General features: G+C 46.1%; 1 protein-coding gene across 1 annotated transcript; it reads left to right on the forward strand.

Moving 5' to 3' along the window:
* Positions 1-8,262: 8,262 nt before the first annotated feature.
* On the forward strand, positions 8,263-11,543 carry LOC127318569 (putrescine hydroxycinnamoyltransferase 1). The gene is made up of 2 exons (XM_051349050.2): positions 8,263-8,808; positions 10,329-11,543. Exons 1-2 carry the CDS (start codon positions 8,374-8,376, stop codon positions 11,193-11,195), a joined length of 1,302 nt encoding a protein of 433 aa, XP_051205010.1. The 5' UTR covers positions 8,263-8,373; the 3' UTR covers positions 11,196-11,543.
* The last annotated feature ends 12,074 nt before the right edge of the window (positions 11,544-23,617 follow it).

The raw sequence follows: 23,617 nt of genomic DNA on the forward strand, positions 1-23,617 counted from the left end.
CAATGGAAGCTGCAGCTCCGGCGGAAGCAAAGCGGGCCGCCACCGGTGGCCGTGAGGCAAAGCCGAAGGCGGCAAAGAAGGTGCTCTCCAAGGAGGAGAAATGCGTCGAGGCTGCGAAGCGTCGTGGCCGGCGCAGGAACCTGAAGGAGAAGACTGCTGCAGCCGCCAACCAGCAGGCGTGGCAGATGCAGATGAAAGCCGGCGTTGTGCAAGTAGCCCTCCATCTGAGCATAGCGGAGGGCTACATGCTCATCAAGCGAGAGGGGATCACCGGCGTCGCTCCTCCGGCCTCGTCGGTGAGCTCGGTAAGTTCCCAGCTGCGTCCTGGAACTCCCGCTCCCTTGCAAGGCCACCCGGCGTCGCGGTTCGCCTCCGGCGTCGCGCCGCTGCAGTTCAACGGGGCGCCTGTTCCCGACCTCAACCGGACGCATAGAAGCGGTGACTCATGCCCGGGCGCGACACACAAGACACGCCAGCTGCCGGAGGAGAGCTTGCCGGAGCCCCGCATCCCGTTCGACGAAATGGCACCGCCTGCCCCGACAATGGACGACCCGATTCGTGAGCTCACTCAATGTGTGCGACTGCCATGTATCATGCGTCTGACGTGCGGTCATTCGTAGGCCTATTGGAAGGACCGCCATGAGACAGACATCCATGCCATGATCTTCGGCGGCGGCTTCCTTGGCGACGACGGGGCCGCGACATGCCCACATGATGAGTGGGCACCGACGCAAGATGCGGAGGAAATCGATCGCGCACGGCTGTTCGCCACCCAGGCCACGCAGCCAACACCCGTGTGCGTCGACGACTTTGAGAACGCGCCAACAGAGCCTGTCCTCACCACGGACAATGCTACCAAGAAGGGGGGGAGCCACAGGACACAAGGATTCATCGACGACGAGGACAAGTGTTTGTGAGACGCGTGGCTGGTAACAAGCCATGACTGTATTAATGGCGCCCAACAAAAAGGCAAGGTATATTGGGCCAAGGTCATGCAGGAGTACAACGAGACCAAGATGCACCCGCCCTACCACATCCCAAGCCCTCGCACGGAAGAGTCCCTCAGAAAAAGATGGAACTACATCAAACAAGAGACAAGCAAGTTCGTCTCGCCCGTCGAACATACTAAGAGGCACCCCGTAAGCGGCGATGGCGTCATTTCAGTGGTAAACAAGATACAACCATCATCATTCTATTCTATTTACATCATTCTATGTACATTATTGGCGGATTTGGCATGATTGCAGGTATCCCGGGCCTTGGAGAGGTTCAAGGCAGTGCATAAGAAGGGTTTCCATATGGTCCATTGCTGGGACAAGCTCAAGGACGCGGAGAAGTGGAAGATAAGCTTTGCGGCCTACGATGAAGCTGTGAAGAATGGGACAACGGTCAACCTCGCCGATGAAGACGACGATCAAGGCCGTCAAGCCCTTCCACCTCGTCCCCGAGGCCATAAGGCTACCAAGGCCGATCTAGCCCAGGAGGCACAGGCCATTGCGTTCACCTAGAGCCTGGAGAAGATGATGGCCGAGAATCATGCCGCCTTGGCTGCTAGGGACGAGAAGAGACGTCTGAAAAAGAGGCCGCAGCTGCCATCTACCTCAACCTCACGAAAGAGGTCATTGAGGTCAAAAAGACGCCGAGACCAAATTGCGTGACGCCGAGGCTTGGAGGATGGACGCCGAGGCCAAGACCCGTGCAGAAGACACAAGAATCATGCTAGCCGACTTGAGCGGCGTCCTAGCCAAAAGTGCAGAAGACACAAGGATGGACGCAAACGGACGCACGACCATTTCCGCGTCCGCCAGGCGACGCAAACGGACACCCGTGGACAATTTGGACGTCCGAAATGCGTCGCCCCGTTGGAGATGCTCTCACCGAATAAGCGATAATAATCTGGTGGTCCCACTGTGTCACGCATGGATGTGACCTAGGGTGTAATAATTTAATAGGATAATTGACTTCCAATCTAGGTTTAAAGAATCCATATCCGAGTTTAAAGAATTCGAGAGATAAAAATATCCGATGTTAGTTATAGTGGCAAATAACATACACATATAGATTTTTTCTTGAAAATTACTTACGATAATCCTAATGTTTTGAACCGGGTTATCTGGTTTTTGTGTGTGTCAACAGTAAAGGCAGAGTTAGTAGTTCTTAACTTACCGAGTTCATTTGGCGAGCATGTCTAGCCTTGGACTCTACCACCAACAACATGATGGTTGGGCTATTCAATTTTCATTTGTGCCATCTCGCCATTGCTTTCTTCTACGTCTGAATCATGTCTCTATTTTTAGCTAATTGACTTTCGCAACATTGGAAGGCTAAATACATCTTAACTTGTGGTATCTCCCTACGAGATTATTTAACCGGCTATTTTTTATTTCTGGTCCTAGTCCACTATGTTTCTCATTTGAAGCCTGTTTCTAGGAAGTCACGTTGCGATATATCTGCATTCGACTTCATAGAGCATGTCGTTAACAAAATCCAAATTTATCTGATCTGTTATACTCCTGACGTCACCGCATGGTTCGTGTCTCGTAGCACCTATGAGGCACCGCATGGGACGCACACGACCTGAGCAACCTCTTAGAGGAACATCAAATTCTTATTTTTGGCAATGATAAGAATGCTCATCGAACGGAAAAACCTAGTAAAAAAGTAGTCCCATGTTCACTATTATAAGATGCTTTAAGTTTTTTTGATAATGCATTCTATCTAGATGGGTTTCAGTGTACTACTTAGAGTTATTTATCGCGGTCCGTATTAGCCTATACCATAAAATATCTAAAATATCTTATAATTGCGAACGGAGCAGAAGAAATGGAGGCTGTACGGTGATTGGGTGCACATTTCTTTTCACCATTAGCTGCGAACAAAATAGAAGTAGTTGTTACCTGAGCTTTCAATCCAGTTTTACATTGCATGCTCGTAGCAGTTGGTTGGTGACTTGGTGTTTGGGGCGCGAGGTGTGTCCACGTAGGCCACACTACCTTCACACTTCTTGCACCACACAGACTCGATCGAGAATCGAGCAACAACATTTACCTACGTTGATCCTTCTTGAATTTCATGCAAATGCCACAAGGCCCACAACTGTAGCAATCAACAGTTCAACACATTATATGGCGAGTTGGTGACGCTAGGAGTCGGCCTAGCGGGCCAACTGTAAGAAATTGACTGACGTATATATCCTCCGCCACCTCATCTCAATTTAGTGCCGAACAACAACAACGTATAACATAAAATAGTACTACCTCCATCTCAAGGTTTAAGACCTATATTTTTTCAGAAAGTCGAACTATGTTAGGTTTAACTAAGTTCTCATAAAAAATTATTAACATGTCAAAAACAAATTTAATATTATTAGATAGATAATGAATTATATTTTCACGTGCTATCTATAAAATATCATATTTATTGATAGATTATTCTAAAATTTTGGTTAAATTTTACTTGCTTTAACTTTTCTAAAAAAATATAAGCCTTAAGCCTTGGGATGGAGGTAGTATAGCAAAAAAGATCCGGTGGTACATTGTTGTATGCATGCAAATATGTTGCAATGTTTTATTGGGTTGATTCGATATATGCAACTACAATTTTCAGCTATTTGACAAATGCCACTATAACATTCGACTTTTGAAAAACACCACTGCAATTTTATGTACTCCCTCCTTTCTGGTTGGGCATCCGCGTATCGCTAGATCATAAATTTGACATGATAATACGATATATATTATAAAATATATGTCAATTGAGAACCTATGAATACGCGCAAGCCCTATAAATTAGGACGGAGGTAGTACGTTCCATAGACACCATTATGCCCACTTAAACACACATACATGCCAATATACACTTGTATTTCTGTGGTACATACATATATATGGTGGGCCTCATCTAAATCTGCTTAGGAAACCACCGTGGCCCATCTAGCCTTGTACTCCAACCTAAAGAATCGGTCTAATCTTTAGTGGTTCGTCCTAGTTCGAGGGAGGCAGAAGCAGCCACACAATGGTCTTCATGAGACACGCACGACTCCTCTAGATTGATTCCCTCTCTTTCGTTGTGTTGCACTCCTAGCACACACCCAACACCACAATCATCACCGACTCATCGCGCCATTGGTTCAAGCCACTCCGAGCTTTGCAGCCGTGCCTAGCCTCTTTTCCTTGTCTCCCTCGTCCTCCCTGCAGAAGGAATCAGACCACAACAGCCAAAATAAATGATGTGGTATCCATATTCCTCGTCTCCGGCCGAACATCACTGATACACCAATCTCCTCCACCGCTTCAACTAGGCTGACCTAGTCTGGTTCCTCTCTGTCCCGTGGTGACCATGTAGTTGCTAGTGCCTCAACGAGCAACGGCGCTTACCCGCTGATGACCCACAAGTATAGGGGGTGTATCGTAGTACTTTCGATAAATAAGAGTGTCGAACCCAACGAGGAGCAGAAGGTGTTGACAAGTAGTTTCGATGAAGGATTCACTGTAAATGCTCACAGACAAGTATTCAGGGGGTTTTGATATAGCAGATGAAATAAGTTCAAGTAAGTAAAGTGCGAGAGAAATAATTGCAGCGAGTGGCCCAATCCTTTTTAGCACAAAGGACAAGCCGGTTTGTTTACTTATAATGACCAAACGTTCTTGAGCACACACGGGAATTTAGTCTAGTGCTTTCGCTTCATACAGCTGATTCATCTTCATTGTTTTGATAAGTGTTGTGTGGGTGAACCTATGCTAATGCACCGCCCTTCCTAGGACTAATACATACTTGTGATTATACCCCTTGCAAGCATCCGCAAATACAAGAAAGTAATTAAGATAAATCTAACCACAGTCTTAAACTCTGAGATCCTGCTATCCCTCCTGCATCGATATACCAACGGGGGTTTAGGTTTCTGTCACTCCGGCAACCCCGCAATTAGCAAACGAATACAAGATGTACTCCCCTAGGCCCATAAAGGTGAAGTATCATGTAGTCGACGTTCACATGACACCACTAGAAGAATAACACCACAACTTAAATATCATAACATTGAATATTACTCAACCATAATTCACTACTAACATTTAGACTTCACCCATGTCCTCAAGAACTAAACGAACTACTCACGAGACATCATATGGAACATGATCAGAGGTGATATGATGATGAATAACAATCTAAACATAAACCTTGGTTCAATGGTTTCACTCAATAGCATCAATAACAAGTAGAAATCAACACCGGGAGAGTTTCCCCTATCAAACAATCAAGATCCAACCCGAATTTTTACAGCGGTGACGAGGTGCAGCGGTGGAGATGGCGGTGATGATGATGGAGATGATGACGATGGTGATGGAGATGATGTCCAGCTCAATGACGGTGACGATGGCGTCGATTTCCCCCTCCGGGAGGGAATTTCCCCGGCGGATTCCTGCCCGCCGGAGAGCTCTTTTCTCTCTGGTGTTCTCCGCCCCGCAGAGGCGGCTGTGACTCTTCGCGATTATCCTCTGGAGCTTAGGTTTTCGGGGCGAAGAAGTACGCGAAAGAGAGGCGGCCAGAGGGGGCTGTGGGCCTCCTCCTCACAGGGCGGGGCGGCCAGGGCAGGGCCCGCGCCGGCCTATGAGGTGGGCCCATGGCGGCCCTCCTCGGCTCCCCCTTCTGGCTCCCTTCGTCTTCTGGAAAAATAGGATTTTTCGTATAATTTCCGTCAATTGCTGATCTTCCGAAATATTGCATTCTGACGGTGCTTTTTCCAGCAGAATCCTGACTCCGGTGCGCGATTCTCCAATAATCATGAAACATGCAAAATAGATGAAATAACATAAGTATCATCTCTAAATATGAAATATATCAATGAATAACAGTAAATTATGATATAAAATAGTGATGCAAAATGGACGTATCACCCGCCACACCCATGCACTCCTCAGTCGTCGTTATCGTCTAGGGCCGCGCTCATGTTCTTCCAAATCTAGGTCCCACGGGAAGGATAATCGGAGTGTGGCAAGGTGTAGCGGTAGTTTCCCATGGGTAATAGCGAGCGGTAGCAGCACGCGCGCGGGGAGATGCAACATTGCTCTCGCCAAGGCATTGCTACTATCTGGGTTCTTCACATAAAGGGGATTACTTGAGAAGATCGTGCAGATTCAGATCTGATGCAACAGTCCATGTCTAAGTTGATTTGGGTGGGGGATCACCATGTGCATGTATGTACGACATAAATACAAAGTCTACAGGGGCACTTATGTGTGTTTAAGTGGGCATAATGGCGTCTACGGAACATACACTGAATTGCAGTGGTGTTTTTTAAAAGTCGCAAGTTGTAGTGATGTTTCTCAAATTGCCAAAAATTGTAGTGGCATTAAACCTATTTTGTCTATTTCAACTGAAAAAAGTAAGAAAGGCTTTTTTGACATGTTCAACTTTTATAATAAACATATGAAACACAAACAATGAAGTTGCATAAAAAATGTCAAGAGAACATGCAACCAATTATATATTAGTCTGTAACATGAAAAGTGTAGTAGAGACAACAATACCAAGTAGCTCATGTAACATCTTGATGATGCCTAGAGAACAATACGCACACACAAAATCATATACAACGTCTACAACATTAAAGTTCGGAAACAACTAGTCTCTCGAGCTTGAGACCACTAGGTTCATCATCCTCTAATACAGTGTCACCTGATATAGCCGAGACATACAATCTTCAGATTTACCGACCCAAATGTATCTTTGCCACACTCACCACCTTCCTCGAGCTCGGAGGGAAGGCATATGGTCATTCAAGTCTATCCTAAAAGAAAACATGGACAACAAGAGATATGAGCATGTGGCTGATAGTTAGAGATGCGAGTGCTTGATGGTGGAAGGTTTGCAAATGCAAGACTCAAGAGACATGAGCGATCAAGAGGCAAGCGACGACGCTTACCCTCTTTGATCTCTCTTAAATTTCATGAAATAAACTACAACTATAGCAATCAACATATTATGGTGGCGCTAGGGGTCCGTCTTCGGGCCAACTAAATAAATTGATGTTTTCTTCATCATCATTTCTCTCTTTAATTACTGAGTGTCCCTAAAACATCAAAACGCTACATCAACAAAGACTCTCAAGTACAATATATTGTTGTTATACATTGTTGTCCATGCAACGCTGTTGCAAATACCTTTTTTGTTTGGTTCAACAAAAAGAGAAAAGGGAAAAAGAAAACTTTTGTCATATGTGCAATATTTGAAATAAGTGCACGGAACACCAAAAACGAACTTATGCAACAAATGCCGAAAGAATAATAGTACTTTCATTTCGATAAATAAGGATTATAAATATACTCCAAAGTGTCAAAACAAAGTTTCACCAAATACAAAGAAGAAAACCTAAACATCCACAACATGAAACAAATATATTACACTCTTTGTCCACAGAAGATGTCTCAACTTTATCTAAATTTGGATTATCTAATCTGAAACGTCCTTTGCGACTTTATCTAAATTTGGATGTATCTAATCTGAGACATCCCTTGCGAGACAGAGGGAGTATGAAAAATCTCACGGTGAATCTACTGATGTTGATTTATTATCGTAAATATTCATATTTTTGTCTATAACATTAGTCAAACTTACATGTTGTTGTCATTTGACTAAATTTATGCGCCTCAGCGGAGGACCAAACTGTTTAGTGTGTTGCAAGGTAAAAATTGAACGTACTTGCATAACAATATCAGGATGCACATGCAAAATGTGTGCAGCCTATGCAATATAGCATCGTATTAGTCACAACACGACATATGTTTGCGTGCAACAAGAGAAAGTGCATAAGTTAGACAACGACTGAAGACGCGAACATTAGCTCAATTTATACTTAAGAAAAACTTTTCATGATCCTGAGACGTCAGATCCTGTGAGATTTTTTTATATTGCCATGAGATCATGTGAGGTGCCGAAGACCATACTTGTGATTGGTTTTAGAGCAAAACAGGAAGCAGCTGAACCAGGGGCTCATGCTACGAAATGTGCAGGACGTACGGCATGTAGTTTGAAAAACCATGCATTTTCTACAGTAGCTCCTATCGGGTGATCTGAATTACTAACGTACGTGGCCGATTTCCTGCGTAATACAGTATGCGCTTGGCAATACTAGACCACCAACCTTAGCCGTTTAAAAGTAAGAGAGAATAAATATGGCCAAAAGTGGCAAGCCAAGCCCACGTACTCTACTACTAGTTGGTTTGCCCGTCCCCACCTGAAACCGTGTATATATGCGTCCTCGCAGCTCGTCTCTAGCTCTTCCACAAGCAACACGCACAAACAGAAACAGAAACACAGACAAGGCTACTGCGGCACACGCCTACGCTCTTTCGAGACAGCTAGAGGGTGATCGAGATGAAGGTGGAGGTGGTGGATTCGACGCTGGTGGCGCCGAGCGGGGAGACGCCGCGGCTGGGGCTGTGGCTCTCCAACCTCGACCTGGCCGTGCCCAAGACGCACACGCCGCTGGTCTACTACTACCCGGCCCCGACGCCGCCAGCGCCGGGAGGCGCAGACGGCGAGGACTTCTTCTCGCCGGACCGGATCAGGGCGGCGCTGGCCAAGGCTCTGGTGCTCTTCTACCCGCTGGCAGGGCGGCTCGGCGTGGACGAGGGCGGGCGGCTGCAGATCGACTGCACCGGCGAGGGCGCGCTCTTCGTCGTCGCCAAGGCGGACTGCACCGGGGAGGACCTCTTCGGTAGTAACTACGAGCCCTCGCCGGAGATCAGGCGCATGTTCGTGCCGTTCGCGCCGTCCGGCGACCCGCCCTGCCTTATGGCTATGTTTCAGGTGACACATGACCCCATCAACCCTGTCCTAATTCTCGTCTTCGATTAATTCCCTCTCATGTCTTTTGCCGTTGACGTATTTAGGTGGTCCGGTCCTCCATACCTTTCTTAGATTCGCTTGGAAATTTCGTCCACATAATTGTGATCTATACGTGTCGAGATATTTTTAAAAAAATCTTTCCAGTTCATGACAAATATTTCGATGCGCGCGTAGTGACTACGTACTTCAAGGTTGGCAGCTTAAATTTTGTACCCATGTTGCCTTGGAAAAGACGTAGCCGCACCTCAGGTGAGGACAGCCCTTGTATATGGCGATTGGCGAGGGACGGAGAACCAGATGATACTCTGCGTATAGGGACAAAGTAACCTTGAAGAACATTGAGAGAGACGGCTCATAGAAATATTCTGTCATGGAACCCCTAGAGATAATGGTCATTCGCCATGGCACCACGCAAGATATTGGTGAACTGATGTTCGTCTATAAAAACATCAATTTGCAGCGGCAAATGACTGTCAAAAGAATTAATGATGAGACAAAAAAAAAGACAGGTCTAATCTTAGTTGCAAGAAAAATGCAAGTAGTTCAACACCCCGATAGTGATAGGGATCGCAAATGTTCTCCTCATCGACGCATATAGCCAGTGTCCTTGGGAATCTTTTTTTTTTTTTTTTTTTGAACAAGGTGCCCTCAGGAATCGAAAGACGAGGTTAGAAAACGAAAGAATATATGAAGGAGAATAAAGTTGGATTCCCCAAACATTCGATGGTACCAGATAAACAAACAATTGAGGGGCTAGTATGATGAGGCGAACATCGTAAACATACAGAATATGTATTTGTGAGAGTTTGCTTGTTTCTCAAAAAAAATTAAACAAAAATTGTGACAAGAATTATGGAACGGGAAGTAGCAAAATGTTAGCCTAGAAAAATTCTTTTTCTCTTTCTTGTTATGGATCCGATGATATCCATATTGTTGAGCTGAGTGAAGTGCACATGTATGACACACATATCCACAAACATGATAAATTCTCCGTCCAAAAAAATATCATAATTTTTTTTATTATATCTAGACATGACTTCGTGCATATATAGGTAATTTAAATAAGTCGCTGACATCTTTTTTTTTTAGAATGGAGGGAATAGAAGATTTTATCATAGTGCTAGTTGTTATTTCTGATTCAGAAACCTTGATCGTGACGGTGAATATATCCATGGAACTTATTGGCCTAAAAGGCTAAAACAACTCCCTTGCCGTAAGTTTCTCATCAATTAGAACATGATTCTGCTAAAAAAAATCAATTAGAACATGATGATGATGTAGACTTGCGGTTTGCATTATCGGGTATGTAATCGCATCGCCGTTATTTATCTGCAAGTGGATATGCAGAGGCCGGAGCTTCGCTCTCCATTTTTCAAAAAAAAAATCTGCAAGTGGATTTTGTAAATCCAAATGTGCCATCGTCCCATGCGATCTTTTCTAACGTGTGGATTGTTTGTGCATGGGTGGACTCTTCGCTGCAGGTGACCTTCCTCAAGTGCGGCGGAGTGGTGCTGGGTACCGGAATCCACCACGTGACCATGGACGGCGTGGGCGCGTTCCACTTCATCCAGACGTGGACGGGGCTGGCGCGCGGCCTCGCCGTCTCAGACGCGTGCCCATCGCCGCCGTTCCACGACCGCACACTCCTCCGCCCGCGGTCGCCGCCGCACGCCGACTTCGACCACCCGGTCTACTCCCCGGCGTACCTCAACGGCCTCCCGCGCCCCTTCGTGACCCGCGTCTACTCTATATCTACCAAGCTCCTCGCCGACCTCAAGTCCCGGTGCGCGCCCGGCGTGTCCACCTACGGCGCAGTCACCGCGCACCTCTGGCGCTGCATGTGCGTCGCCCGCGGCCTCGCGCCGGACTCCGAAACCCGCCTCCGCGTGCCGGCCAACATCCGCCACCGCCTCCGCCCGCCGCTCCCGCGCCAGTTCTTCGGAAACGCCATCGTGCGCGACCTCGTCACCGTCAGGGTGGGCGACGTCCTGGCCCAGCCGCTGGGGTTCGTGGCCGGCACCATCAGGAAGGCCGTGGAGCACGTCGACGACTCGTACGTGCGCTCCGTGGTCGACTACCTGGAGCTGGAGTCCGAGAAGGGCAGCCAGGCGGCGCGCGGGCAGCTCATGCCGGAGTCCGACCTGTGGGTGGTCAGCTGGCTGGGGATGCCCATGTACGACGCCGACTTCGGCTGGGGCGCGCCCAAGTTCGTCGCGCCCGCGCAGATGTTCGGCAGCGGCACGGCCTACGTCACGCAGCGCGCACACAGGGACGACGGCATCGCCGTGCTGTTCGCGCTGGAGCCACAGTATCTCAAGTGCTTCGAGGACGTCTTCTACGGGGAGTGACGACAGCCGTTGCTTCTTCACTCACTGTATCGATCAGCCTCATTCAGTATCTAGCGTTTACTCCTGTATTTGGTGAATGTGTATGTATCACGTCGATCCGGTCGGTACTCGTTTGGGGTTTCCCTATACCTGTCCTTTTTCTTGAATGTAAATCAAGGTCTAGAGGATGCAGAAACTTCATGGGCCAATTTGGTTCCTAAAAGTTTGATAGAGCATATTAATCGCTCATTTAGGTTTTTCTAAGGCGGTATCGACAGCATTTTGGTGAATTGGAATAGTTTGTATCAGGAATAAAGTGCGGTTTTTGTTGAAAAATAACACGAGAAAGGTATGTTTTTGGTTTTTCAAGTTCTTGCACAATTTACATTTGGTCTATCAACTTCCAGTAGTAAGGCCCGATCATGACACACGGAAGGTTTTTCCTGTGTGGTGCAAAACAGTCTAATAATTTGAACCGTGTGCGCTTCATCCGAGTAGTCCCGTGCGGGGTACAAGACACCTGGAAATGTCTTTTGGACCGTAACATTATATTCACACACACGATCCATTTCAAAATTAATAAGCGTCAGCTCGTATACGCCCATCATCACATATGGTTAGAACTTAGAAGTTAGTTCACCGTGTGCAACTCTTTTGCCACATTTTTTTGTAATGCGTCCGTCTCGTTTCTTCTACTCAAATCTAATGGTAATAAATTTAAAGTCATCTGTAGGACTTTCCTGAGGCTGTCTCCTGGTTTCACGCGTGTAGCATCTTTGTCTACGCCTAGGACCAAAGATACGCCGAGGGATGCTCTCGGCGTATACCTCGCTACGCCAACGGCCATGCTACGTCGAGGGTCGAAAGGGAAGGCTTGCCTGACTGGGCCATACGCCGACGGCCCCGACTTTTGGCCGTCGGCGTATAGCCTGACCCTCGGCGTAGCCTACCATTCCTGTAGTGACGGGTCGCCGACGACTCGGCCATGCTGCATATATAAAGCCCCACGCTGACACTCTCTTGGCACAAAAAAACAACATGGTAGGCACATAACACTTTCGACATGGTCAATTTGCAACAAGAAGACTGCTCGCCAGTCTTGTGTGTGGTATTGCCCATTGGCGCAATGTCACCGTGTTGAGCTAGCACCTCTGGTGGCAGAGGAGGGACAAGCATCTCCGTTCACGGAGGAGGAGCAGCCCCTCCTGCCGGCTAACCACCAAGCCGGCTCCTCGTACTCCGTCTGGTCCTCCCCCTCCGATGAAGGCGGAATGAATTCAAATAACGATGATGATGCTGCGACTACGACGGAGGAAGAAGAGTCACTGCAACTCAAATGGTGGGAGATGGATGAGCGACAGTACGAGGAGGGAGGGGGGAGCAGATGCTCGAGGAGCAAGAGGCGATGCTGAAGGTATTTATTATGCATTGCCACATGCCATCCTCGTATAAAATTTAAACAACCACTTATAGAGCCAACATTTATCTTTTTATCTCTAGAACCTCAATACCTAGACCACCTGGATATTTTGGTCTACAAATAATATTCCACTTAGTTAGGCGGTATTTTATCTTGTGACTATCGCCCTAATCTCAAGTAATCTAATTTCTTCGGTACCCTTCAGTTATTTCCAAGAAATATACATGAACATCCATAGGATACTAGAAACTGGGGTAATTAAAACCAGACGTTCCCCATAAGATAATAATTTACACAACCAACAAGTATCTAAAAGATCTTCCACATGATCAATTCTCCATTCTACGATCTTCCATATGATCAATTATCCATTCTTTAGCTTCCTAAAGTGAATTGGAATTCCCAAGTATCTAAATGAGAGTGATCCAGCTGAACAATTAATCATACTGATATTCCATATCTTTTGCATTTCCAAAACCGAACAATTCACTCTTATGAAAATTAATCATTAAGCCAAAAAGTTATTCGGAGATGAAAAGGATTTATTTCGTATTCAACGCTTCTTCGAGGTTATGATCAATTAATCGTACTAATATTCCATATCTTTTGCTTTTCCAAAACCAAATAATTCACTCTTATGAAAATTAATCATTAAGCCAAAAAGTTATTCAGAGATGCAAAGGATTTATTTCATATTCAACGCTTCTTAGACGTTATGATCCATGAAAACGATTGTGTTATCCACATATTGCATGATGGATATTCCTCTCTCCCCAAGGTATGGGACGAGTCCGTCAACTTGACCACCCTCTTTTTTCTCTAGCAATAAAGATTGTGAACATTTGTCTTCTTACTGTTGCGGTCAGAAACCCACCGGCGAGCAGCGACGGGCAACACAGGAGAGCCGGGAACAACTTAGGGCTGCGGCTGGCCCTGGTCCCTCCGAGCGACGGCCCGCAAAGACCCCGGCACGCACGTCCGATGCTGGTGCAAGGGCGTGCCACCTGACCTATACCTGGTCAGGAAGGTGATGGAGATGCCTCGCTTAGTTTCCTGCATGGCATACACGTAAACATTAAATACGAGCCTCGATCGGCTCTCAAGTTGTCCTGTGAATCGGCTCAAAGAGCCGATCCACCCATGATTCGCACGAGGTGTACGAATATATGGTGGTCCTGCTTGATCAAGATAAAGCTAAAACGATCTACGACGATTTAGGGTTTTCACCGCATAATCGGAACATCCTACTCGTGATTGAGCCTCGCGGCCGCGCACGGTAATCGTAAGCCGATCCTAGACAAGGCCTAAAAACCAACACGAAGTTGATCCCCGGAACATCCTGTCTAGGGCTAGCAAACTACACCCTGCGCGCCGCTGGATCCTTCAACCCTTTGTAAGGCCTAACTATGCAGATATTAAACTAATCCTTGAAGAACAAGGAGCAACCATAACGGATCGGATCTACTAAACAATGATTAAGCGGGGTGCCGCCCCTACGCCTAAGATAGGCGTAAGGGCGGCTAGATGTCTAAGGGTTGCACGACGATAGCATATGATACAAAGAACAATGCTAACCCTAACACATCTAAGATAACTACGTTGCTCGCCATCAAAAAGGCTTCAGTACGAGCAACGCATGAACAACGAATAAACTTGTACTGCTGATAACCCACAAGTATAGGGGATCGCAACAGTCTTCGAGGGAAGTAAAACCCAATTTATTGATTCGACACAAGGGGAGACAAAGAACACTTGGAAGCCTTAACAGCGGAGTTGTCAATTCAGCTGCACCTGGAAACAGACTTGCTCGCAAGAGTTTATCAGTAGTAACAGTTTTATAGCAGTACCAGTAGTGAAATAACAGCAGCAGAGTAACAGAGACAGCAGTAATGATTTTAGTAAACAGCAGGATTAAAATACTGTAGGCACGGGGACGGATGACGGGCGTTGCATGGATGAGAGAAACTCATGTAACAATCATAGCAGGGCATTTGCAGATAATAATAAAACGGTGTCCAAGTACAAAGCAATCAATAGGCATGTGTTCCATATATAGTCGTGCGTGCTCGCAATGAGAAACTTGCACAACATCTTTTGTCCTACCAGCCGGTGGCAGCCGGGCCTCAAGGGAAACTACTGGATATTAAGGTACTCCTTTTAATAGAGTACCGGAGCAAAGCATTAACACTCCGTGAACACATGTGATCCTCACATCGCTTCCATTCCCTCCGGTTGTCCCGATTTCTGTCACTTCGGGGCCATCGGTTCCGGACAGCGACATGTGTATACAACTTGCAGGTAAGATCAATAAACAATGAATATCATGATGAAACAATAACATGTTCAGATCTGAGATCATGGCACTCGGGCCCTATGTGGCACCCCCGGGATCAGGGTTAGACAAATACCAGATCTTCTTCTGACATAAGCCTAACCTAGAGCTCGAGAGACTACAGTGAGAGAATCGGTAACACAACAGTGACTCTACGACTCAAGAAGTAATACAAGCTCATAACTGAGCGAAGAACCAAAGTATTACAAGCAGAGGTCACTGACCTGGCAAACATCAATCAACGGAAGCGAAGTTATGCTATTAGACATAGCAAGATAGCAAAAGGCCTAAGAGGCCAGGAGCATAACGGCGACGTCCCAGCCCATAGATTCCAGGCTGCCACCTGGGAACCCCAAGCTACTCGTCGATGTCGACTAGAAACCACCATCTGTTGGAGTGACTTCTTCTGAAACAAAAGCATGCAAAGCTGAGTACAGGGACTCAGCAAGACTTAGTACAACCTTTTAGCAAAGCGGGTATGCGGGCTTTCTGGTAGATCTTCTTTTGCGTAAAGCCAATTTTCCTTTGTAAGATGAGAGAGAAGAGAAGCTCGACTACTCAGAACCTTCGAAAGGGGATAAGAGAGCGACATCTCTAGCTCTAATGATCATCATATTGTATCCACCAATCTTCATCATCTCGAACCACTATCCTCGGATTACCCCCTCAACACCCGAAGAAGGTATCCGTAAACACACATTGATTACCAAGTTTTACGATCAGGTTAAAGTTCTCTATGATCTCCACGTCCGTTCCCAAGTCATCCATAACCGTGGACACGGCTTTTCGAAAAGATTTAACCCTGCAGGGGTGCACAACTTTACCCACACGTGCCAACCGATTCTTAGTGCCAGAACATTAGCTCTCTTCCTTGGAAAGCCAGCAGAGAGTGGTTGACCACGACCTTTACCTTGCTGTCGCCGAGACCATGAGTCACGCGCTAAGGATTGTTCCGCCGTAACGGGTCAAGTCCCGAAGTCGGTCCTTAACGATGTGAGGCGAGGTGGGTTTCCCCGAGGGCCGCAACCCCAGCCACCACGGCCACGCTTACCTACAGTTATGTACCTTTTCCCCCAAAGCAGAATGCAATGCATATGTCCAGATAACGCGCAAACTATGTGACTCATGGAATCTACTAGGCAAGTTAGTGAGTCGAGAGGGTACCATAATAGGGCCTCGTGTGGTTGTACGCTCAGTCTTGGTTCAAGAGGCGAGAACTCGGTTCCTAGGGTCGGAGAAGCGAAACAACCCACCACATCCCAATGTGGCCTCTCGTCTGAGCCTTTAATCATGTTTATCAACATCTCTATACTTACCACGTCAACCTGTCATGCTAGATTCATTTCATTGTAAGGCTCCAGTCCGAAGACCGGAGTAATAGCGTAACAAACTAAGCATGGCTAAGCATAAGGAGATAAAGGCTCTCGCGACGCACACATGCCAAACCTAGTTATGCTAGGAGCAGTGGATCAGTTATTTGAGGCTACAAGGGTGGAACATGCAATAGATAGGATAACTCTACCTATCGATAAAAGACAGTTGAATCGTATGCAATATGTAGGAACCAGAGTAAAAGCATTTGTAAAACTTGTATGAACCAGGCTAGGGCTTGCCTTTGTCACTGACAAATCGAAGTGGATATTCGATAATCCTGTACTTGACTTGTTTGTCGGTGAGCAATTCTTGACCTTCGTCGTTGCCGATCTTCGTCGTCTTGGACTCGTGCTCTATCGATCGCGAAGAAGCAAACACTTCAAAGGTAAAGGAACAATCAACACATGGCATCGATGCAATGCGCATACAAGAATGATGATATGACATATTAATTAGGTACTGAAATAACCCTAAGACATCATCAATTTAACTGGGTTTCGGCGAACTAGGGTTAGTAGTTCCGGAAACCTCAGAGGGGTTGATTTTAGTTCCTCTAAAGAAACTTGGGTTCAAGTTGTTTAACAATGCATGATTGTGTAACCAAAAGGTAGATCTCATTTTTCTGAAAATTTTGATATACTACACATATTTTTCTGATTTAAAATGAATAAGTTATGAATTTTACAAGTTTTATTCATTTTAAATCATTTCTGAAAATCCTGGAAATTAATAAAAATCTGACAGACCTGGACCCACTTGTCATGGATTTAATCATTTAGGAAAAGAATAAAAACCTGTCAAGGGGCCCCACCTGTCATATTATTTTTATTTACCAAAAATAATAGAAATAAAAAGGAAAACCAGGGCCGGGTCCCACCGGGGTCAACGTCGGTGGTCAACTCCGGCGGACCTCGCCGGTGACCACACAGAGGCAGCGCTAGAGCGCACCCCTGGACGCGCGGAGCGGCGCGTTCGACGCGCGGGGCCAAGGCGAGTCGGACCGTGGCGGCGCCACGACCTATTGGTCGCCGGAGCAACGCCGGCGACGACGTACGGCGGCGGCCGGGGCAGGAGCTTGGTGCGGGGGCGCTACAGGGGCAGAGGGAGAGAGCGAAGAGGCTCGGCGGGACGAGGGGCTCACCACGGAGCCGTAGGGCTCGTCGGCGAGGGCGGAGGAGGCCCGTAGCGGCGGATTCGGCGGTGGCCGGAGCTCGGGCCGACGAGCTCGATTGGCTTGTCTGGGGGCTTCCCTGCTCGCGTGCGTGGACGAGGAGAATGAGGAGACGACGGCAGAGCTCGTGGGCTACTCGCCGGAGCTCGGGGGTGGCTGTAGCGGCGAGGGACGGCGATGGCCGGCGGGTACTGTGAGCCCGGGTTAGGGTTTCGCGAGCTCGTGAGCGAGAGGGAGAAAAAGAGAGGGACTAGGGGGCGCTAGGGTTCGTTCGCGGCGGCCGGAGGGGATTTATAGGCGTCTGCGGGCGGCGGCGAGGATCTTGGCGCCGGCCGGCCGTGGAGGTGCTGCCACCGAGCTGCTTCCTCCATCGTGAGGTTGGGGAAGATGGGGACTTTTTGCGAAAAGCCCCCTGGGGTGGGGTTGGACCAAGGTGGGCTGGTGCTAGGTCGGTTTGGGCCAAGCCAGGGAGAAAAGAAGAGATGAGAGAGTTGCGTTGCGGCCCAAAAACAGAGAGATGGCTCTTCTCTCCTTCTTTTTCAAATTTTGTTTTCAAATTTGTATTCAAACTCTTTTGCATTTTGGAATTGATTTGAAACTTAAAATTTTCTAAAACTTTCAACATAAACTTGGCTTGTCAAACATTTTACAAAGAGCCATGTATGTTGACTTTGGAAAAATATTTGAAATACATTAAGCAGTTGAATACCGAGAGGGAAAGATTCAAACCAACACTTAGGGTTTTCGAAGACAATTCATTGATGCAATTTTCTTGGAAAAATTATCATGATGCTCATGATGCACAAACAACCCTAATTTAGGTTTAGCAAAAACAGGGATGTTACAGATCTATCCCCCTTAAAAGAATCTCGTCCCGAGATTCCAAGGTAGGAATAGAGAAGGTAACAAGAACTACACCGGTCTTCAACGATCTTGTCGATACCACGACAGTCTTCCTTCTTAGAGAGGTTGATCCACGACATCATGAAGAAATTGATCCACAACACCATGAAGAACTCTTCATTTGGCTTTCTTTGAAGTGGTTGCACAACATCACCTAAAGGCAAGAGGGAATGACACTGGAATGGTGGATCTTCACAAAGATCGAGTATCTCATGGTCAACTCATGAAAGGAGTGTTTAAAAACAACTCTTGAGCTAAGAAACATGAAACACGTCAAGGTAACGGAGGAGACGGAAGAGGTCTCAAATTTTGGTAGGCAATTGCTCCACGCTTTACGAGATTACGAAGGGACAAGGTAGCGAGGAGTTAAACTGCCTTTGATACCACAACGAGGCACTCTTAGAGAGGGTGACTCGTAGAAGCACGGATGATTATCCAACAAGAGCGACTTTCGATTTCAAAATCATAGTCACTTTTCTGGAAGGATGCATGAAACGATTGTTGTCTATTCAAAAGGTTGGGGGTCTAGATGACTGACGAATTCACACAACGTGTGAATTGATTAGAACTTCAAGTACAAACCAAAAGAAGGGAAAGAGCATTGGCTAGTGAAGTGCCAAGGTTCATGATATTACATCATGTTACTTGAACGAATAGACAACGGAGACTTGGCACCCTAAGAAAAGAATACTTCTCCTAGGATTTTAAACTTTGAATGTGAATAGAGGATTGTCATTCGGTTAGAGCTTGCTCAAAAGTAATGGGGTCACATATGGCTGACTAATTCACACAACGTGTGAACTTAAGAGAGCTTCAAGTAAAATCCAAAGGAAGAGGAAAGGCATTTGTCGAACGACGTAGCAAGAATCACCGGGGAGTGAATTTTTATCCTAGCGGAGCTGTTATCACCGGAGAAATGGTTTCGAGGGATTGACCGAGAGACATTTATCAACGCTACTTCTAATGTTCTCCTTGATGTTCTAGACACCAATATCAGGCTTCTGAATAGTCTTCAATAGGTCATCAAGTGAAGGTCGGACTTAAGGATTAAAAAGACATCATAAGGGCAACTCATAGAATAAGTCACATAAGATCCTTATGGAGAGTGGTTATTCTTGTTGTTTCAAGAGATTATGGAATTGGACCTTCCGACTAATTGTGTTAACCACGACATCAATCTTGCCGGGATTACAAAGAGACCTATGCCATGAATCCTTGAGAACCACTAACCATCATTGCCGCTTGAGATTTAGCTTAGGTTAGGTGTAAGATATTTCAGACTCAGAATGCCCGATTAGAAATTTTCAACAGTTACCACCAACGTAAAGTCGATAGATTCTCAAGATATGGACCACAATGTCAAGCTCCAAAGGATTTGAGCTAGATTGCCTAATACATGTGGTTACAACTGTGATGGCAATTGTGTCCATATGAACTTGCAATGTAACACAAGTGAGTCCTGGTGGGGACATCGCAGAAGATATTGAAGTTCTTAAGCTTCGTATCTTTCTTGAACAACCCAGTCAGTGGCTTGGTGTGCATAGAGGAACATTCCAAGGAATGGAGGTAACAACCTTCCATCTCAAGAATACTTCGCACATGCCTGGCCGACTTACGATGATTCCCGAGAAAAACAAAGGAAACTCAACTCGAATTCATGGCGACATCTTTCAGCAAATGCACATGAACCTGAGAAGGTCACTTCTGACATCCAGAACACATACTTAGTGATGACACAAAGATGGTTCTTAAAAGTTTCCAACATTAGTGCCACTTGTTCAATATGAATCTCTTTAAACATGGAGGAAATAAGAATGTCATCGATGGGCTCAATAACAAACTTATCAAGATACTCCAATGAGAAACTCATATTTTACATGAGCGAGGCAGAAATATTGGTCAGACCAAAGGACATGAAGTTATACTCAGACGAGACACCATGAGTATAAAGATCATCAAGATAATCCTTGGAACTGGGTTTGATTTGACGATAGCCCAAGCTCAAACCAAATATGGGGAAGATGGAATATCCACAAAGGAGATACTTCCTTACTTCAACATGAACGAAACTAGACATCCCTTTAAGAAGAGTCAAGTCGGATAGAGCCCTTGTCTTTCAACTCTCCAAGTTATTGTTTAAGCTCAACCGACTAGTCCAGGATATCCAGTACGGTTTCTTGGAGAAATAGTGATTCAGAGAACCAACGTACTCACGACTTGATAACACGGTCATGTGACAACATGACGATACCTCTAGAAAGACATCCAGAATATCACGAACCACCGATATATCACTGAGTTAGAGAGGGGATCTTGCTTTACAAAGCAACCGATGGGGTCTTGAGAGCTTTGGCATAACCTAACTCTTTGACCAAAATGGTGCGCCTGAACAAGTGGACTTGGCAGCACAATCAAACTTCGCTTAGTAATTGGCGAACCAATCATGCTAAGAATGACACAAACATCCTTGGATCCCAAAGCAATAACAATTGCTAAGAATCTCAGATGGCCACATCAATAAGTACACCCCAACATTCCCAAGCACCAGCTCGAAGGAAGGGCGAGTAAAGACGTGCAAGAGAATCACTTCGTCAATAAGGCCATGATACAAAGCACGACCTCATGATATATAAGAGGGTGATACTCCAAGGTAGAACAGAACAGAAGCTAACGAGACTTCTTAATCTGCGGATTACAATACTTTGACCAAGTCTTAGAAATGGACGAGGTACTGGAGTTTGTTTCTCCTGGCATACTGAAGTGGAATGTCTTGACGAACCACAAGAGTAACATGCACTGGAGACAGCAATGCACATTTACCACTTGGCTGCTAACTAGCAGACAAAGGTCGAAAAGTAACTAATGAAGAAGAACACGATCAGGATCAGAATTCCTGAGAGGTAGATGCACAAGTTAACACTCTTGGGAAACTCATGCTAAAAAAAGGGAGGTGTAGCAGAGTCACGTTCATAGATAAGGGACTCACAAAGAGCACTCTTGTCATGATCCATTTGGTTCAATGAGAGAACCTCTGCGATAACTAATGGAAGGGAAAGATCTTTATTGCCGCAATTCAATCACGACAATAACCACAAGCTTGAAGGCTAGCTTAATTTGAATTTAGCCATCCAGATGTAATGTTTGAACATTAACACCAGTGTTCGATGGCATGGATCTTGGGTTAAAGGCCAGCTTCATGTACAAAGATTCGCATATTAGAATCCAGCACAATCGGGGACCTTCGGTTCAAGTCCAAGGGATAAAACCCGAGAAAGGAGTAACTACTAGATGAGTGACACAAAGGACACTACGAGGTGGTAATCATCATGTAGCTTCTAGAAGTCATGCAAGGCTTCCAAACTACCCAAGAGAATAAAAAGGAGGCATTCAAGGCGAAAGGAAACCTCGAAGCCTAGAATAGAATGATGTGTAACCCACAAAATAGAGAGATCATGATGGAAAGGAATCTCTCTGTTGAACAAAACAAAACAAAGAGGAAGCAAAGAACACACACGACTCTAATTATGATTGAATGATAGCTCTCTCTTGAAGCAAGAGAAAGAAAGAAAACTCGAAACACACGCACACAGATTCTCTAGAGTCGTGCAAACTTAACAATAGGTCAACTGGTTAAGAAACGACCTGCCCTTGAGGCACCTAAGTTTGGAAGACTAGAAGAGATAGAAAAACTTCAAAATCAACACAAGGTAAGGTACCTTAGAATTAGAGCGATACCAGATAAGGAGTAAAAAGAAGCCTATTCAGATTTTCGCAAATACTTTTAGCTTTCAAATAGTTTGCACAACAACTAGACTCAACATCGACCAGTGAACAAGGGTTTCCTACAGGCAGTCCTGCTCTGATACCAAAACCTGTGGCACCCCCGGGATCAGGGTTAGACAAATACCAGATCTTCTTCTGACATAAGCCTAACCTAGAGCTCGAGAGACTACAGTGAGAGAATCGGTAACACAACAGTGACTCTACGACTCAAGAAGTAATACAAGCTCATAACTGAGCGAAGAACCAAAGTATTACAAGCAGAGGTCACTGACCTGGCAAACATCAATCAACGGAAGCGAAGTTATGCTATTAGACATAGCAAGATAGCAAAAGGCCTAAGAGGCCAGGAGCATAACGGCGACGTCCCAGCCCATAGATTCCAGGCTGCCACCTGGGAACCCCAAGCTACTCGTCGATGTCGACTAGAAACCACCATCTGTTGGAGTGACTTCTTCTGAAACAAAAGCATGCAAAGCTGAGTACAGGGACTCAGCAAGACTTAGTACAACCTTTTAGCAAAGCGGGTATGCGGGCTTTCTGGTAGATCTTCTTTTGCGTAAAGCCAATTTTCCTTTGTAAGATGAGAGAGAAGAGAAGCTCGACTACTCAGAACCTTCGAAAGGGGATAAGAGAGCGACATCTCTAGCTCTAATGATCATCATATTGTATCCACCAATCTTCATCATCTCGAACCACTATCCTCGGATTACCCCCTCAACACCCGAAGAAGGTATCCGTAAACACACATTGATTACCAAGTTTTACGATCAGGTTAAAGTTCTCTATGATCTCCACGTCCGTTCCCAAGTCATCCATAACCGTGGACACGGCTTTTCGAAAAGATTTAACCCTGCAGGGGTGCACAACTTTACCCACACGTGCCAACCGATTCTTAGTGCCAGAACATTAGCTCTCTTCCTTGGAAAGCCGGCAGAGAGTGGTTGACCACGACCTTTACCTTGCTGTCGCCGAGACCATGAGTCACGCGCTAAGGATTGTTCCGCCGTAACGGGTCAAGTCCCGAAGTCGGTCCTTAACGATGTGAGGCGAGGTGGGTTTCCCCAGGGGCCGCAACCCCCAGCCACCACGGCCACGCTTACCTACCTGTTATGTACCTTTTCCCCCAAAGCAGAATGCAATGCATATGTCCAGATAACGCGCAAACTATGTGACTCATGGAATCTACTAGGCAAGTTAGTGAGTCGAGAGGGTACCATAATAGGGCCTCGTGTGGTTGTACGCTCAGTCTTGGTTCAAGAGGCGAGAACTCGGTTCCTAGGGTCGGCAGAAACGAAACAACCCACCACATCCCAATGTGGCCTCTCGTCTGAGCCTTTAATCATGTTTATCAACATCTCTATACTTACCACGTCAACCTGTCATGCTAGATTCATTTCATTGTAAGGCTCCAGTCCGAAGACCGGAGTAATAGCGTAACAAACTAAGCATGGCTAAGCATA

The sequence above is a fragment of the Lolium perenne genome, chromosome 7 (genome assembly GCF_019359855.2).
Source record: "Lolium perenne isolate Kyuss_39 chromosome 7, Kyuss_2.0, whole genome shotgun sequence".
Lineage (NCBI taxonomy): Eukaryota > Viridiplantae > Streptophyta > Magnoliopsida > Poales > Poaceae > Lolium > Lolium perenne.

Bases quoted from the DNA above. Each gene is read 5' to 3' on its own strand.
- LOC127318569 (XM_051349050.2), top strand. From the start codon at position 8,374: ATGAAGGTGGAGGTGGTGGATTCGACGCTGGTGGCGCCGAGCGGGGAG. The intron at 8,809-10,328 runs GTGACACATGAC...TCTTCGCTGCAG, and splicing joins GCCTTATGGCTATGTTTCAG to GTGACCTTCCTCAAGTGCGG.